Below are 18,963 nucleotides of genomic sequence, written 5' to 3' on the forward strand. Positions count from 1 at the left end.
GTTTTCTCCGTGTCCATGTTGTCAGCCATCTATAGGAAACAAAACTACAAAATTATTATTATTATTATTATTATTATAAATTAAAATATTACTAAAATTCTTTTATTTTGTTTTGTTTCAATTATATTTAATTTAAGAATTATTTTCAAAGTTTAGAAATTTATTTCAAAAAAATTATATTCAATCTGAACGAAAAAATGATTTTATTGGTAAGGGTGCGTAAAAAGTCAATTCAGTTAATTCGATCATAAATTTTTTTAAATTGAATTAATTGAATTAAAATTTTTTATTAATCATATGAATTGAAGGATATAGTATAATCTATTAATTAGTAATCGAATTGTATTAATTAATTTAATTAGTTTATTTAATTAATCAAAATATCCTAATCTCATGTGTCTTTAATGAACTTAAGTTTTTTTTTTAATTATTGTATTTTTTATATGAATAGAAAGTGATTTTAATTTATACGAGTGAATTTAGTTATATAAATTCTTATAATTAAATTAATTTAATAAAAAATTTGATTAATGGAATCAACTATACTATTACAGATTGGAATTACGTAATTAATTTGACTTCAATTTTAATCAAATAATGCCCTGCATTAAATCTTTTGAAATTTTACAATTAAGAAAAAATAGTTTTTGTAATTAAATTTAACATTTATTTTACCATTTATTTATAGAATTGATATCAACGTGGCAATAATTAGAAAACATGTTCACACTGAGGATCATACAGTACATTGCGTTCAAATTAGGTATAAAAAGAATGAAATTTAATAAAATAATAAAAAATCAAATAGGTATCTCAAAGGGCGTGAAGAACCAATCATTTGGTGCCATTTGTCGAAAAAAAAGAGGCAAAATAAAGCAACATAATAAAGACATTTGCCAAGGCGCGACGAATGCGGGGACTCACGAAGCACTTGCCAACATGTCAGCGTCCTAGTGATTTGGGTCCCACATGTCATGGACCCCACTTCGCCGACTCTTCTTCTTCCTCTATATTTCTTGCACTACGGCGACGCGAACTCCCCCGACTGAACCAATCTATCACTTTTCTTTCTTTTTTTTCTTCCTTTTTTTTGTTTTTTACATTAATACCCTTTTTTATAAAGTTTTGGTTGGGTAAATTCCGTGAGCGGTCCCTGACTTTTAGGTTGAGTACATTTTCGTCCCTAAGTCCTTTGAATGGGTTTATTGACTTCTTCGATTGGTCAAACTCTTATTGAATTAGATACCAATATCATCATTTTCATTAATTTGACATATGTGTCATTCCATGTCATCTTTTGTATAGTTGTTTTTTTATTAAATTTTTTTAATTTTGACTGTTTTTATTTAAAATGTTTCAATTAAGTAAATTCCACAAAATTTATTTATGTAAAACTACTTTTATTCAAAGTTTGGAAAAGATCTTTTTTCATACTTTTGTTAATGGTAAATATAAAACAGTAAGAAGTCAAATTGAAAATTTTTTAACTCGACAAAAGTTAAAATATGACAAGGTTATTGGAACAAAATGATGAGTCAAATCCTTGGGTTAGCTTGTTGCTCTACATTGACCTTAACTAGTTCGACATAACATGACCAAATCACTTATTTGATGAATCTTAGTTTAAGATCTAGCCTTACCTTGTCCCTTTAGCTCGGACCCTGTATTACTCATTGGCAAAGGTGGGAAGCAAAGTGAAAGTTAAAAGAGTAAATTATTTATTTAAGAAAATAGATCATATGTAATATTAATGCTTAGATAAAAAAAATTAAAGCGAATCGAGTTAATAATAAGATTTAAAACTAAAAAATTAACAACTTTATTGTATTAATTTACAAATTTTGTAAAAGAGGGGCCAAAACAGGATTTTACCCTTTGTTGTGTATAACAAAAGGGTGAAGTTCATTGGCTTTGTAATACCTCAAGGTCAATATTACCTTATTTTTAAGGCATTCCATTGATAGAACTATGATTGGAAAAGATTACTTATCGATTTTTATTATTAAAGAAAATAAATAAAAATATTTTAAATTCTACGAATAAATCGACTAATAAATTTATTGTAAATAGAAATATTTTAAATTCTACAAATGAATTAGTTTATAAATTTATCAAGAACAATATTCTTCGTCCACAAGAATATATATAATTATTAAAATTTATGGTAGTTATTTTGTTTTCATTGTATATTGTCTTCCTATATTTAATAATAAAAGAAAAAAATAGTGGAAAAAAGATGGAAAATAGAAAAAAAAATGAATAAGGAGGGAAGAATGGTAGTAAATTACTGATAAAAATGTGGTAGCATTGGACTAGGTCCAGGAGACAACACGACACAGACGTGAAAGTGTGTTCGAACTGGGAATGGTCCGAATGGGACCCACTACCGACCGTACCCCCATAGGCGGCTGCCACGTAATAACATTTTTGAAATCGCAACCAAAATTCACCTACTCTTTTTTAGAAATTATCAACCGCTCGGCCGCTTACCAAAATATTGCTGTCGGTAGGGAACCTTACGGCTGTTTTTTTTTTCATTTTTTAATATTAAGAATTAATTTACAAAAAATATGTAACATACATTTCTTATCTATTAGTTTGAAAAAGTACCATTTTTTCTTTATGAGATTTGGTTAAAAATATATTTATCTTTTGTAAATTATCCAATTAACGTGAAAAAAAAGAAAAATTATTTTTTTATTATTTTTATTGTTCTATTTATCTTATCCCATTTCATTTTTTTTTGCTTTATTTTTATTTTTTGGGTCTAGAACCTTTTGCTTTTTACATTACAAAAATTATGAGATTTAATTGGTTATAAATACTTTTGTTATATGCATATTCTTAACTAAAGTAAATTAAATTTTAATTTACTTGTCACTGTTTTTTTTTTAACTAAAGTAGCTTTCAAGTTGTTAGCAAAGGGGACCAATACATTACACTACATATTTAGATAAAGCCAACCCAATTCTTGCACCTCACTTGTCTAATATTACTCTTTTTGTTTCAAATTAAATGTTCATTTTTGTTTATATTTAACTTGTTTCATTTAAATTTTTTGAATTTTTATATATTTAAAAAAATTATATACGCTAAAATCAAAAACAAAATTTCTTAATTCCCATCTCATGTTAAACATAAAAATTCAAGAAAAACCAGAGAAAATAGTATATTACAAATAAATTATATAACAATTATCACAAAAAAAAAGAGTTACATCCGTAAATCAATCCAAATGGAAACTAAAGAATAAAGTTGAAAAGAATAAAAAAAGGCATGTGCTTTTTAAAATTTACATATTTTATATAAATCTCTTTAAATTTATTTGATCTTTTTCTAAATTAAAAGAAATTTGACCTTTTCTTGATCATGTCACGACTAGTTAAGTAAAGCCCTAGTTAAGCATAGTTCGGTAAGAGTTGCCAAAAACAATTTACTCGACCAAATCTAATCTCAATCTTAAAAGGTTCTCTTAACACTAAATGGGTAGGTTTATATTTAATCTATTAATAGTGCATAAATTCTATATATTATTAGTCAATTAAATACTATCACTTTATTAATAAATAAATTTAAAAATTAAAAATCTTAAAAAATAAATACTCAAAATTTTAAAAAAATTTATACATTTAATTCACCGATGCTATGTGCATGACAATGTATTGAAGATAAATTTTTAAGAAATTAAAAATTTTGTCGTTTTATGCACTTAATTAAATAAAATAATAAAGTGCATAAGTCCCCACTTAACTCTCAAGTCACCTTGAAAAATTAAAAAATTCCGGCCAATTGATGGTTTTGTACACATATCCAAACGACCTTAGAGCCAGGGCAATTAATTAATTAATTAATTATTGTAGGCATTTTAAATGGATATTGCTTGTCAAATCAATTAACTCTTTGGAATAAAAAGGGGACCAAAGAAAAAATTTTAAAAAATAAAACCCAAAAAGGAGTTTCATTACAAATATAAGTGTAATCCAAGTCTCCTCCCCATTTTCCAATCTATAGTAACTAATAATGTTAAACCTAGCTACTGCCCTTTGCTTAATTAAGAAGGTAATTGGCTTTTCCATCAAACAAGCAACAAACCAACCCCAACTTAATTTAATTTTTTTATCCATCAATTACTTAGCATTTAATTTAATTTAAAACCGATTAATCCCGACATATTTATTTTACATAAAATTAAAATTATGCATTTTTATCCAATTCAGGTTTTTTTTAATAAATTTTTTCTTTATTTTTATTATTTTTATTTTAATTAAAGGAATTGTGAAGTTGAGATTCGATTAGAACTTAAATCTAGATATTGTAAGTGGAGTTGGCATTAAGTCAATGTCATCTAATAGTAGTTATGGGTAGGCATTTTGTTTTATATAATTTATAAAGTGCAGTTCATTAATTTATTTTTTGAGGTGAGTGAGCTTTTCTTTGGTTTTATTCTATAAAATAATGTCTACTGGCCTTTGATATTAAACAAAAACACTAACTACTTACATACACATAATAAAATTATTATTACATGTGAAATTTAAGAATAAACAATATTGTACAGCGAGATAAGATTTAGATAAAAATTTTAAGTTCGAGTCGTGTTGTTATTTTTTGTAAAATTATAAAATAAAAGCAATATTTTTATATTCAATTTGTTTGAATAATTAATTATATAATTTATCGAGTATCGAAATTCAAATATATCTTAAACTAATTCATCATTATATTATACAACCATGGCTTTGAAAGTTTAAATATAACGTAAAATATGAAATTAGCACTTAAGTATTTTGTTTAATAATTAGTGTATTGTTTTTTTCCTATCAAAGTTTGATATTAACAAAATAAAATTAACTATAAATATGATTTCCATACATTATATCATGGAGATAACTATCTAATGTATAAAATAAGTAAACATTTTAAATATATTATTGAATCTTATTTTATCTTATTTAATCAAATATATTAGTCTTATGTGACTCATTTTCGACTTTCATTTCTGAAATTATAAACATATCAATATATAAAAAATAAAATAATTAATTTTCTTTATAAATATAAATAAAAGGAAAATCAATTTTGAAGTTTTCATTATAATGAATCATCATTCATTATATATCTTTATTACTTATTATCATAAATTAATATTTGATTGTTATGTTTTTAATTTAAAAATTTGTATATAATTTTACCTATTATAAATAATTTAGAACAAATAAAAGAAATATTGAGAAGAAGAAAAAAAAAGGGGGGGAGGCCGGGGGTGCTAATTAAGCATGTTGAGAGAATGTCAAGCAGAAATCCTACATGAAGGTGGTCTCATATCATTGTCAAATTAAGAAGGGCTCACCTTCCCTCTCTGTTTGATTCCTCATATACCTTATCCTAAAAGGCCTGTCTCCTATTGTGGACCACCTTTTTATTTGTTGTGATGTATAGTACACTACTAATTATGTAACAAATTTGAGTAGAAATATGCAAATTTTAGTGAAAGATATTAAGAATATATTCGATTATAGATTCATATATTATCAGTGAATTATATATTGCAATCTCATTAATAAATAAAATTATAAATTTGAATACCCTTAAAAATAAATAATTTTTATATATTTATGAAATGACATTTTATGATTAAGTGATAACAAATAGATACTACATACATTGATAGAGGCCACCATAAACGTTTAATTAATTGTTACATTAATTGCAACTAGCCTAACTTATGATCCCCATTGGAAAAATTAATTCTTTTTTGATACAAATAATTAGGGTGTGTGGTGTGGCTAGTTGTCTTAATCTTGATTAGGGGCCTATACATGGAATAGGTAATATGTTATAGTCATCTTTGATTTTTCCTCTTTGTTTTTTTGGAAGTGTCCCATTGCTTTACCTAACTTGGTATTGACTTGTATTCTACAGCCAAGAGGGAAGGCCCCATGTTAGCTCTAGGAATCAGTCAATGAAACTTCACATGGGTTGACTAATCCAAGTTCTACTCATAACAAAAGGAGGATTAAGATTTAATTAAAACAATTTAGTTTACTTAGAAATTGCCTCTGAAAAGAATTTCCACTTGTTCAGAACAAGAACAGAAGGAATCGAAGGGGGTTGTCAATATAGTTTATGTCCACTTGGGAATGAGAGATAATGATGATCAAATATTCTTCCATTTCTCCAATGGTCAATGAGACATATTCTTCAATTGAAAATTCTGCTTCATGGGTTGTTTCTTCTTTCATATTTTGTCTTCATTATTGAAATGGTAAGAAAGAAAGTTGTTAAATTAAGAATATTTTAAATATATAAATATTATTATTAATTAGTTTTAGTTTAAATGTACACATCAAAAAATTTAACATGATATAAGAACAGTTACTACCCATATTTATTAACTTCTTCGTAATTCATGCTACATGATAGGTTCATGTTCTTTACATGTAAAAAAGAATATAAAAATATGGTTAAATTAAATATCTCTTAAGCACATAAATATAGTAAAAATTACTTCATTTATCTTAAAAAATCAATAAACATCGGAATTGTTGCATAATTTAGACATAATTGATTCTTTCATGACTCTTACCAACCATGCTCTCTATTTTCTTTGATTATGAAATTACTATAATAGAAATGGGTTGTAGAAACTCAAAAACAAGCTCCAAAACCAGCCAATTTTTGTTTAGAGTATTGAAAATAGTAAGAAAAAGAAGGTAAGGGAAAGGGAAATTGTGGGTTTTTTCAAGGCTAGGTTGGTGATAGAGCAGAAAGATTTAAAGTTGGATTGGGAACTGAATTTGAGTCCAAATGGGGTGCTGGACTTTCCCCAAACTTTGAATTCATGCCTCTCTTGTCATTATGTCTTCACTCTTACGAAAAATTTGGCAGATTATGAAGCCGAGGCTGTTGTTTTACCTCTTCTTTCTTTCTATCCTCGCTTTCCAATCTTATCCTCAAATTCAAGAAAACTTTAAGTATTAATTGATGTCATGACTAATTAGTCATGATTATATTATGGTGAAGTCGAACAATTCAAAGGGTTGATTTTTTAATTCTTTCTTTCTTCAACTTATTCATAAGAAAATATAATTTTTGATTAAGGAAGAAGGAATAGAGATAGTAATAGATATCTTTTAAATGAGTATCATAAATATCCAACTTGATTATATAAAATATAAATATTTTATATTCGAGTTTGAGATGAATTCAAATAACAAATTTAAGAAGAATGGAGAAAGAGAAAAAAAAAAAAAAACTTCAAATATGACTTGAAAGAAGGTTAGTTTTGAAGGGCCATGGTTGCTTAGCCGCCTCTAACTTTGTTGGCTTCTCCGTTGGGACCTTGGGCCAGAGATTATTCCCCCACACCCCACCAATAAGTCATGTAGTTGTCACCATGTCACGTTCTACATCCTAGAGGAATTGGCTTCTTTTGTTTTCATTGACTATTTAGTTTAATAATAATAATAATAATAGTTTGATATAAATAATGCAAATAATTTGATGCGAGATATTAAGTATTCGATTACTCGTGAAATGCTAATTAATTGGTTACCAGACCTTGACCTACACATCAAGCTTGCAAGCTCGGTTTGCTCCGACCTTCATTCGGGTGATTTTAAAGTCGTGCGTTATTAAATTTATTGGTTGACATAAAATGTGAACAAATTTATTAGGTTAAATTCAATATAAATTTTATTATGATTTTATGAATTGGATTGGTTAATTGGGTTTGGTTATCGAATTGTTCGATATTTATAATGTTACGTTGTCAATGCATTTGAGCCCAATTTGTTTTATTTAATAGGCTTAGGCCTAGAGGATGGTGGGTGCGTTGGGCTCGAAAACTGATGGGCCGCATCTTGTATAATTTTTATTATAGTCTAAAATATATTGAAAATTAAAAATTCAATTAATTAGCGTTTAGGGTTTTCCAATCTCATAATCAAAATCAATCCATTAATTAAGTAAGTTGAATCAATCAACCAAGAACCTCTTACTTGAACAAAATAATTGAAAAAAATTCAACTCTTTGATCAGATTCAGTAAAGTAATGTGCTTTTTTGTATCAATTTCTAACAACATTAACAATTAACAATAGCAAATTAACAGTAGAGTGATGCAGAAAAACAAAAACGTTAGCGAAGAGCTGATGAACAAGGCCAAAACAACCAGAGAGTATGAACTAGATACTAAACATAGAACAGAGAAAACTATACAAATATATATATCCATTAATCTTGGGAGGATTACATATCAATGTGATTGATTAATTCAGAGAGATCAATAAGCAGGTTATTGATATCTCGAAGAGCAGCATTAATCTTGGTAAGTTCGTCCTTGCCGGCTTGGTTCATAAGTTTAGACATCTCAATCAATGCCTGATTGAGATCTCCAAGTCTAACATTAATCTTCAAAATATCTTCATTTGGGGGGGCTTGCTTCATTAGCGTAGAGGATCCAATCTGGGTAATTAATTTAGAGACATGATTCATTGTATGAATCATATCTCGATGAGAAAGAACAGCACTGACCTCCGCAAGATGAGTAAGGGTACTGTTAATCTCCGAGAGATGGTGATGATGGAAGACTTTCTCCAATAGCGCCTCGGAGTTGTTGAAATTGTCTAAGTTATTTCCAACAACAGACTTTTCCAGGTAAGAGATGGGATCGAAGTAGGACATGGGTGGCACAGAACCGGGAGGTGAGTCTTCGGGAGAAGGTGGGAGAGGTTTGGGATCGAGGGGTGAGTCGGAAGAAGAACGGCGGACAAGGCGGAACAGATGAGGGACATACCTGGGCAACGACGACGTAGAAATCGCCGACACATTGAAAAAACCCAGTACTCTACGAGCCATCAACAAAACCTGGAATCAGAAACGGAAAGAAGAAAACCCTCGAACTTGCCTGTTGAGAGGGTTTTGGGTTTTAGGGATCAATGGTGGTTTAGGGAGAGAAGGGTTTTAGGGTTTGAACCCATTCATTGACATATTCACTCCTCTTCAGGCAAATTCTTTATTTGGGTTTTAGGGTTCTTCTGTCTTAATTCCTTAACTTAAGATGTCTTAAATCTTTTCAAATCTCATTCTATTTATTCATAACCTAATCCAAATTTAGTAGTAATATCCATTCATAAATATAAAATTATTTAGTTGGTCAATATACTTGCTATTAGAAAAAGTTAAATAAATTCATCAATCTTACAAAAATAAACTCAACATTGATAACTTGCTATTAAATTCAAACCAAAAAAATGAAAAAAAAAATTCAATAATATAATTTGTTTCCTAAATTCAATTATGAAATGTGATAAGTTTGGTAAATTTATACAAATTCAAATCCCAAGCACACCAAAAACATTTTTACACTAAATTTGCATACAAATTTTCATTAAATTCTCTTGGAAATATGATAATAGGTACTTAGATAAATAATACTAAAACAACTAAATTTTCATTGTTAAACCATTTTTATTTGGATATCCTACTTAAACCGAGTAACATAACAATAATTTCGAATAATGGGTGTCTTAATCCTCGAGCTCGAACATTATAATTATTTAAAATCATATTAATATAATTTAATCGGGTCGGATACCCGAGTTGATTACCATCCTTATTTCATCCGAAGCTCCAAGCCCTAATGTGGGTCACACCTCCATAAAAAAGGACCGTTGCATTCCACGCCTTGTACTAAATGTTAATGTAACACAATTCAAATTTCAAAAGTTCAAAATGGAGAATAAAGAAAGCTGCCACTTTTCTCTCACATTGCTCTCTTGAAAACGGAGCTCTGGCTTTGATGACAGAATCTATCAGTCTATTTCTAGTTCAAGAAGAATCCCAGGCCAGCTCCACTCTCACACTTCAAATTTCAAATCCTCACTTTCCCTTTTTTGTTAGATTCATAGCTAATACTTACAAAGTTTTAGAACTTGACAAAGGGTTCCAATTTGTTTTTTTTTTTTTGGGTTCTTTTTCCCTGAGAAAAAGGCAAATGCTTTTGGCTTGAAGATTGTTGGAACTTCCTTTCCTTGTTTTCTACACGATGAGAGAAGAAAACCCATCAGAGAACAGAGCCAAAGCTTCAAAATTTGCAGATCAAAATCAAGCACCAAGGTCTCATAACACGAAAACTACTATCCATCAATCGAAACCCAAGTCTTCATGGGGTTCACACATTGTGAAGGGCTTCACAGCTGACAAGAAAACAAAGGTTCAAACCATCACGGTCCCAACCAGGAAAGAGACTATATCAAATTCTGATGCGGGAAACCAAAAGAACCCATCTTTGGCTTCTCATTCTAGAGTTAAAAGGTCACTCATTAGTGATTTAGCTTGCTCGGTTAATGCAAACCAAGTTCACCCTCAAGTGTACCAAACTCACCGGAGACAGTCCTCGGGTTCTCGTGATTTGTTCATTGAATTAGACCATGCTAGGAGCCTTCTTCAGGAATCGAAAGGAAGGGAGCTTAAGCTGCAAGCTGAGCTTGCAGAATGGAAAACAAATGCTAAAGTTTTGGATCTTGAAAGGCAGCTGGAAAGAAGGAACAGTGAGGTAGATGATCTTTCACACAGAGTTGGGCTGTTGGAGTCTGAGAAGACCAGCTTATATGAGCAAGTGGCAACTTTGAGTTCCATTTTGGAAAGCAATGAGGACAATTTGGAAATTTCAAAGGAACCACAATCAATTAGGAATCTTGAAATGGAAGTTGTGGAGTTGAGGAGGTTGAACAAGGAGTTACAGCTGCAAAAGAGGAACCTTGCTTGCAAGCTTTCTTCTTTGGAGTCCCAGTTGGCTTCTCTTGCCAAAGCTAATGAGGTAGTTTCATTAACTTTTAATTCCTCTGTTTGTTTGATGAGGAATTTTTGCATCATAAAATTAAGAAAATATAAGATCAAAAAGATGTCTTTATTGTCCTCTATAATTCAAGGGGATTAAGCGTAGGATCAGTCAGTTTTTAGTCTACTGCAATATGCTCGCTTGGTTTTCCTTATTAATCTGTTTAGAAGATTTTCATTATCCTTTCTCATTCTTTGTGGTCGTCTTGACTTAATCCTTATATTACTTTATTGTAGTCTGTCTTGATTACTGCTATAATTTTGGAAGTATTTTGGTTTGTCTTGAGTGCTTTTGATTGTTTTGCTTTCTTCTGGAGTATTTAGGCTTTTGAACCCATTGTCTTGGTTTTGCTATTTTCTTGCTGTTCTCCTTGTTGGTTTTATCAGAGTGATGTTGTTGCAAAAATTAAAGCTGAGGCGTCAACGTTAAGACACATCAATGAGAACCTGAGTAAACAAGTAGAAGGTCTACAAATGAGCCGCTTGAATGAGGTTGAGGAGCTTGCATACTTGAGGTGGGTTAATTCGTGCTTACGGGATGAATTACGAAATTCATGCTCAACAATGAATTTTGATAAAACATTTAGTCCAGTTCAAAGCAAGGGTGAATATGTTGACACACCAAACTCTTTAAGCAGTAAGAGCTCAGAATACAGTAGTGTAATGAGATTAAGTTTAATTAAAAAGCTTAAAAAATGGCCTATGACTAGCCAGGATTTTTCAAGTACAGAATGTTTAGCTAATCTTGTGGATAAGGATTGGACGCATTTAGAGGAGGGGAGAAGTCCTGGAAGAAGACATTCTATAAGTGGATTGAAATGTTATGTAGAAGAGTTAATACCAAATAAGAGAAGGCAATCTGATGGTTTTACGTGTACAAAAGAAGTGGAAAAGGAAGCAGAGCCACTGAGTTCTCAAAAGTATGGTTCAGTTCAAAGAATGCAGTTCTTTGGAAATTGCCAAGAGACTAATAAGCCTGCAGCTTCCTTAGATGTTGAGAAAAGGGCTTTGCGAATTCCAAATCCTCCTCCCAGACCTTCCTGTTCAATTTCAAATGGACCTAAAGAGGAAAGTTCTACACAAATTCCACCTCCTCCACCACCACCACCTCCTCCCCCTCCAAAGTTTTCAGTGAGAAATGGTGCAGGACTCGTGCAGCGAGCCCCACAAGTAGTTGAGTTTTATCATTCACTCATGAAGAGGGATTCTCGAAAGGATTCTACAAATGGAGGAATATGTGATGTGCCAGATGTTGCAAATGTCCGTAGCAGCATGATCGGTGAAATTGAGAACAGATCATCACATTTGCTTGCTGTAAGTGCTTGCCTACTAACTATAAGTTTGATCTTTTTATACATGAGCTTGAATTTTCTTTACATAAATGATTTCAGCTCCAAGTTGCATTTTCTATTTATTTTCTGCTACATGGACAATATAGAGACCAAATGAAAACATAATATTCATTTGGCATGGGCGTTTGAGTTTATGTTTTAGGAACTCATTTTGTTTAAAGCTCTTTTATTGACATAAAATTGTTTTTAAATTGTTTACTGCATCAAACTTGGTTGTTCAGCTACTCTGGGTCTAACCATGATTTATAATCATTCCTTATGTAGATAAAGGCAGATGTCGAAACTCAAGGAGAATTTGTGAATTCATTGATAAGAGAAGTCAATAATGCTGTTTATCAGAACATTGAAGATGTAGTGGCATTTGTGAAGTGGCTTGATGATGAACTTTGCTATCTGGTAAGTTGCTAATTGTTAAGGAGAAAAGAACTTAGTAATATTGCAATTTGCTTGCAATTTCCTAATCCTTGTATCTGTTATGCTTAAAGAGATCTACTGCATGAGAAACATCACTGAAATGATGGAAAGATATCTGTGTCTTTAAATGAGTTGGCATGCGTGCAGTATGGCTTTTCCTAAAAGAAAAAAAAAATCTTTTGAAGGTTGATGAAAGGGCGGTCTTAAAGCACTTTGCCTGGCCAGAGAAAAAAGCTGACACATTGCGAGAAGCAGCATTTGGGTATCGAGATCTCAAGAAATTGGAGTCTGAGGTCTTATACTACAAGGATGATTCCAGAATGCCTTGTGATATTGCCTTAAAGAAAATGGTTGCTTTGTCTGAGAAGTAAGAATCCAAAAAACTGTCCTTTGAGCATTTTGGTTCTTTTTCTTTTGGAAGATTCCAATTTCTGCAAGTTGAAAACCTCTGAAAATTTCCATTAAATTGCCAGGATGGAGCGCACTGTTTATAACCTCCTCCGTACAAGAGAGTCATTGATGCGTAACTGCAAGGAATTCCAAATTCCCACAGACTGGATGCTTGACAATGGGATTTTAAGCAAGGTACTTGAAGTTGTCATTTCCAATATATTTAACTAAGATGTTCCAAATTTTCTAAGAACAATTTCCTACAAGACTTCAATATCTACACTCCAATGGTATAACAAAATTTCATATGAACTGGTTTTTGGCTTTGATTTTGTTGTCTGCCTCTGGTTTTATATTTAGTATAGAAAAGCAGAAAAGCAAAGTGCACATGTGCACTCCTATCCTATGCATGTATGTATGTATTTCTTGAAACATAACCTAACTAGATATCCCATCATATTCTTTTATAATGTTGAATATTTTTTTTGGCATACTTATGTTTGATGAAAGAGAGTTCAAAAGGGAAAATTTGGAACTAACAACAACTTGTAAAGCATAATCCGATGTCATGCCTCAATAGGACTCTTTGTAAAGATTATTTGAGGCAATGCTATGGAAACAAGTCACATATTTGGTATTTATCTATAATTTGATGTAACCATGTCTTGTGTTGTTTCTCAAAAATTCCATTGTTCCATCTTATTCCTGTAAAATTATCTATCCTAAGAACTGTAAATGTTCAATTTCTACGTTTATTAGCCCCACTTGCTCTAGTACAGATTAGTTTAAGTGACTTACTCTGATAGACGGCTCAATGAATGTTCATATCAGATTAAGCTTGGATCAGTAAAATTGGCAAAGAAGTACATGAAAAGGGTAGCCATGGAACTGCAGTTGAAGGCAACTCTGGAAAAGGATCCTTCAATGGACTATATGCTCCTTCAAGGAGTGAGATTTGCTTTCAGAATACATCAGGTTTGTTATATAAATAAAAGTTTAATTTCTTATTTAGTTTGGCTTGGTTTGCTCAAACATAGGAGACGGAGGGCAAATAAATTAAAACAAAACTAATACACACAACACAAAACACAGACAAAGCTAGATATATCACTTTGAGCTTGCTGTATTTCTCCTTTAGTGAAAAATGTTCTGTACTACCACTAAAAATGAGTCGTTTAGCTTGTATTATGCAAGGAAAAGACAAAGGCAATATGTGCCATCTGGTAAAAAAGCAAATAACATTTAGGAATTAAAGCTTTCGTGGACAACAATATGCATTATCTTAATTACATATCGAATAATTATTTCAGCATTGTTATTACATATTAGACGTTTGCTTGTGCATGGCTTGATAACTGATTAATCTCTCCCTGGTTATGAGCAGTTTAGCTATTATTGGTACGTAACTGGATCAGTTTTCAACACCTAGAGTGATTTCTTTTGTGCTCTATGCAGTTTGCAGGAGGCTTTGATTCTGAAACAATGCATGCATTCGAGGAACTCCGAAACCTGGCCAACCTCCTTAACAAGAAGTAAAACGGAGATACACTTTTTTTTTGTTCTTTCTTTGGGGCAGGGCATGGAGGTTGTTGTTGGAACTATCTTTTTGCTTACCATCTCAGTAAGCTTAAGCAGAAAGGAAGAGTTTTGTGTGTGGAAATGGAAGAGTTTTGATTTGAGTTTATGCTCATTTTGAAGAGACTACGTGTGAAATGCACTATGCTTGGTCAATTTACAGAAGTAAAAATGTGCATTTGAAGCTTCTTCGGGGTTTGCAGTAATAACTGCAGCTTCCAGGTTTCATTTAATATGTAAAATAACCGGCTAAATTGGTCTGTAAACGTAAGATATATGGGCCCATGAGGATTAACATATTGGTATAACTTTGGGTTTTGATTGCCGAATGAACCCCAACAGCATCAGCCTCCTGCTTCTTGGGTTGGACTGATTGGACCCTTCACCCATTTTCCGCGCATTTTGAAGATGTAGGGGAAGAACCTACATCAATGGTGGAGCTTAGTGCTTTTCTTTATCACATGAATTTTTCGCTTCAGTGTTCTCCAACTTGCTTTGATGACAATTGCCATCATCATTACCTCAACACACCAAAGAAAAGAAAGTTTACGACGTGGAGATTCTAATCTGATTGTGAAGCAAATCAATGGTGAATTCTTTTTGAAAGGAACCAAAGCTTAAATGCAGATACACTTGCTACCTATGTAATGATTGGGCTTAAAGTGCCTATAAGTGGTCCACTGTCAAATCCTAAGGCTTAGCTCCAGACAGGAAGTGGAAACTACCGAGTTGGAGTATGGTAGGGGTGAGGGAATTTTCGGTGGAGGAATGAAAAGAACACCAATGACAAAAGCACTCTGATGGGCCGCCATTGCCATTTAGAGACCAAAGCTAGGGGGAGTCAATGGAAGAATTAGATACCTAGTCGTAAAACAATAGATACTAGTCGCTGTGGGCATTGTCCCATGCAGTGTTATAGCTAACGTGGAGAAATGTTTGCAGGAATGAAACTCAAAAAGGGATTTGAGGGGAGCTGGCTCAAACGGTGTAGCATTTGGTTCAAATTCAATGCAAAGAGAAGAACCTCACCAGGGTTTTTGACATGTCAAAGAATCCTCTTGGAAGAGAGGTTTGCCTTGGGTCCATGATTGTCATCAGCTTGTGCCATAAGGCGTTGGGTTTAGGTACCCCATTGAGCTTGCAACCCTAAATAATCTACTGATACGATATGTTGGAGAAATGTGAGGAACTTTACCTATTGAACATTGTCTCCTTATTGTAATTACGACTCTCGCCGTTACTACTGTTTACCCTGATCATGTGTCAAAACTCAAAAGTGATTTGATGTAGACAAAACTTGGTCCTTTCTCTTTCTTTAAGTAAAGGGTTCTTTAAACAATAAGAAAAAAAATGTTGTAAATAGGTAAAAGGATGCATTAAAGACACTGTAAAAGGAAAGATTGGAATGGTCATTGAATGTTATGACCAATGAAAGAAAATAAATAAAGAGTTAGTGAGAGTACACTTAGTACTTTTAATAATTACTCTAAAATTTCTTCTTGGTGGTCTTCTATACATCTTTTTACTTATACCCTTTGTCTCTCTCTCTCTCTCAGAGTAATCCTTCACATTTTGAATACGGAATTTATCGTACAAATGGTGCATACTAATACTAGTTATAGGTGTAGTAGTGAGAACAAAGAAAAAACAGTACAGGCAGGGCGCACAGCTGGGTTCTGGCAGGCGTGAGGCGGGGGAGAGAGGACCCACGTGCGGTGCCATTGCTAAATCAGGCAATCAAATGAACAGTCTTCTCTCTTTTCCTCTTCCCCTTGTATGTGACTGATTAAATCTCATCCACAGGGCTCTGAGCCAACAGATTTGACGTTTTGACAAGATGTAACAATAGCACAGTTCTTTCAATCAAATCAACACACTTATCACCCCCTCCTGCGTTTGGCCTTTCCTTCTAAATAATTGCTTCCTTGTAGCCATACCATTCTTTCTCTTTTTCCACATTTCATTAACTCCAAAAATCACCAGGACAACTTAAAGTAAAGAAAAGAAAAGTGAAAGTTTGGTAGACCTAATTGTAGGAGAATGTGGATAAAGGGTCAATATTGGCCCTTATGGTGATTTATATATCTTTCTATTTTCTTGTTCATTTGATCATGTGATGTTGAGATGGTGTTCATCTTCACATGCATTTGCAATATAGTTTTCAATAATTAAAATGAAACATATGATTTTGATTTGAATTATTAACGTAATTAAGTAATTGTATAGATTATAAACTAAATCAATGACATTAGATTAGTGTACAATTTGGTATCCCACATGAGACATATAGCATTTGACCATGAAATGTAATCTCTTGCATGGAACAGGAAGGATGTGATGACATATGCCCCCAATTGGCTAACAGTCCATGTTGATTTCCTTGGTAAATTTTAGATCCATGTGTATGAGTTCTATTCCATCAAATGCCAAATAAAGATTGAAAACCAAAACAAGAAATGGGGACAGTGGGCAAAGATGCAATCTAACAAGGTTGGGAGAAGAATGTTACACCATTTCCAACTAGTAAGAGAGAACAAATATAACAAAAGAAGAAAGGAAAGGAAAGGGAGGAAATGGGTTTGTTTTTTTGATTGAGAAGACGTATTGAAGTGATATTCAAACTGTCATCACTTCCCTGACTTGGGTTTTCTTTGCTGGGGGCCCGCTCTTGTCTCCTCCCTAACCCTCTCTGTCTCTCTTTGATTCCCTCTTCTTCCATTAATTCTTCATCACCCACTTTTGTAGTTGTAATAATATAAATATTCTCATACTCAGATCATGGCTCTCACTTCCTCCGCCACAACTATATCCCCCTCCCTTCCTATCTTTGCTTTTCTTTGAGTTCAGTTTCTTTGGGAGCCATGCGCTGATCTTTTACCTGCACCTGCATGTTGTTTTTCTTCATTTCATAGACGACCCTAAATTAGGTAGCGGTAGCAGTACACTTGAGAACAGTGGTTAAGTACTATGTCAGCCGCCGTTGCCGCCGCTGCGGCCGCCGCATGCGTCTGTGACAAATCCAACAGCAGTTCGGTGTCAGTGTTTTCGCCACCATCGCCACAACCAACGCTCCCTTTAAGCCGTTACGAGTCTCAGAAGCGGCGTGACTGGAACACGTTTGGGCAGTACCTGAGGAACCATCGTCCCCCCTTGGCTCTCTCCCGCTGCAGCGGAGCCCACGTCCTGGAATTCCTCAAGTACCTCGATCAGTTCGGGAAAACCAAAGTCCACACTCAAAATTGTCCCTTCTTTGGTCACCCTCACCCTCCAGCGCCCTGCCCTTGCCCTCTCAGGCAAGCCTGGGGCAGCTTGGATGCTCTCATCGGCCGCCTCCGTGCAGCCTTCGAAGAGAACGGAGGCCAACCGGAGCTGAACCCTTTTGGAGCTCGTGCTGTGAGGCTGTACCTGAGGGAAGTGCGGGACGCTCAGGCAAAGGCTAGAGGCATAGCTTATGAGAAAAAGAAGAGAAAGAAACCGCAGCAGCAGATACAGTCAACAGCTACTGATATGTATGAGATTGGCAACCATTTTCAACAAGGAGTCTCAGGGCAATCCTCTGAGGCAAAGGGGACTATGGCTGTAGGAAACAGTTTGGGTGGTGGCCGCTCCATGATTGCACTGTCCGTGTTGAACTAGATCTTTGGATGATGATCACTGCTTCGGGTGTAAAAATGGAGGACTCATATCTAGTCTAGGGTTAATCAATGATGAAGATGTTGCTACTTAATTTACTACTGTAATGCATGTATTTTGAGACTTTTTTCCTTAATCGAGTGTAATGGGTTTTATGTTTTCAGATCAAATCCTGTTCATACATAAACTTAGATGCTTTGCCTGTTAGTTCCCCTTGAAATTTCTACACGAAAGCTAATAATTTCTTGTGAGGTTGGGATTTGCATTACAAATCTTGTGGTGTATATGATTGCATGCCTAATTAATTTCATTGCATATTATTGCCTTTTGACGCTTGAAAGAGACTATGACCATTCATTGACCACCCAATTTTAGGTTACATTAAGTTGATGATATCATGGTAGTCTTAATCAGTATAAAATACGTAGCAAAAGACACTTCATGACATGACGTAGTTATCAAATTAACTCGAAAATTCCTATATGTATTTGTATATATTTAGGGTATGAATACATTGTTAAATTCAATAGTTTTTGTCTACATTTAGAGTATGAATACGTTAAATTTAAATGTACGAATATGTTGGTACGAATTCGTATTATTAAAAATTTAACACCTTTTAGGTACGAATAAGTTATTAAATTCAATAATCGACTTGCTAAAGAATTAATTAATTGTATAGAAAGTTGAAGAAGGGTGTAATGGTTAAAAATTGGATCCTTAAGTTTTATTTTTTACATGTTAAGTGCAACAATAAG

The 18,963-nt window shown here is 32.9% G+C and overlaps 2 protein-coding genes across 3 annotated transcripts; both read left to right on the plus strand.

The window, feature by feature from the left end:
- Window positions 1-9,788: 9,788 nt before the first annotated feature.
- On the plus strand, window positions 9,789-14,694 carry LOC110427355 (protein CHUP1, chloroplastic-like). 2 transcript variants are annotated; one of them, XM_021442842.2, is made up of 8 exons: window positions 9,789-10,821; window positions 11,229-11,478; window positions 11,572-12,155; window positions 12,458-12,589; window positions 12,793-12,974; window positions 13,081-13,192; window positions 13,829-13,972; window positions 14,453-14,694. In XM_021442842.2, exons 1-8 carry the CDS (start codon window positions 10,048-10,050, stop codon window positions 14,531-14,533), a joined length of 2,259 nt encoding a protein of 752 aa, XP_021298517.1. In that variant the 5' UTR covers window positions 9,789-10,047; the 3' UTR covers window positions 14,534-14,694. The 2 variants fall into 2 exon arrangements, with proteins under 2 accessions (XP_021298517.1, XP_021298516.1); XM_021442841.2 differs by having other exon boundaries at window positions 11,229-12,155.
- Window positions 14,695-17,012: 2,318 nt separating this feature from the next.
- LOC110427081 (protein LIGHT-DEPENDENT SHORT HYPOCOTYLS 4-like) lies at window positions 17,013-18,456 on the plus strand. The gene has a single exon (XM_021442483.2). It carries the CDS (start codon window positions 17,540-17,542, stop codon window positions 18,206-18,208), a length of 669 nt encoding a protein of 222 aa, XP_021298158.1. The 5' UTR covers window positions 17,013-17,539; the 3' UTR covers window positions 18,209-18,456.
- Window positions 18,457-18,963: the final 507 nt, after the last annotated feature.

Source organism: Theobroma umbraticum, unplaced genomic scaffold (assembly GCF_002168275.2).
Source record: "Theobroma umbraticum cultivar Fairchild unplaced genomic scaffold, ASM216827v3 scaffold_228.0, whole genome shotgun sequence".
NCBI lineage: Eukaryota > Viridiplantae > Streptophyta > Magnoliopsida > Malvales > Malvaceae > Theobroma > Theobroma umbraticum.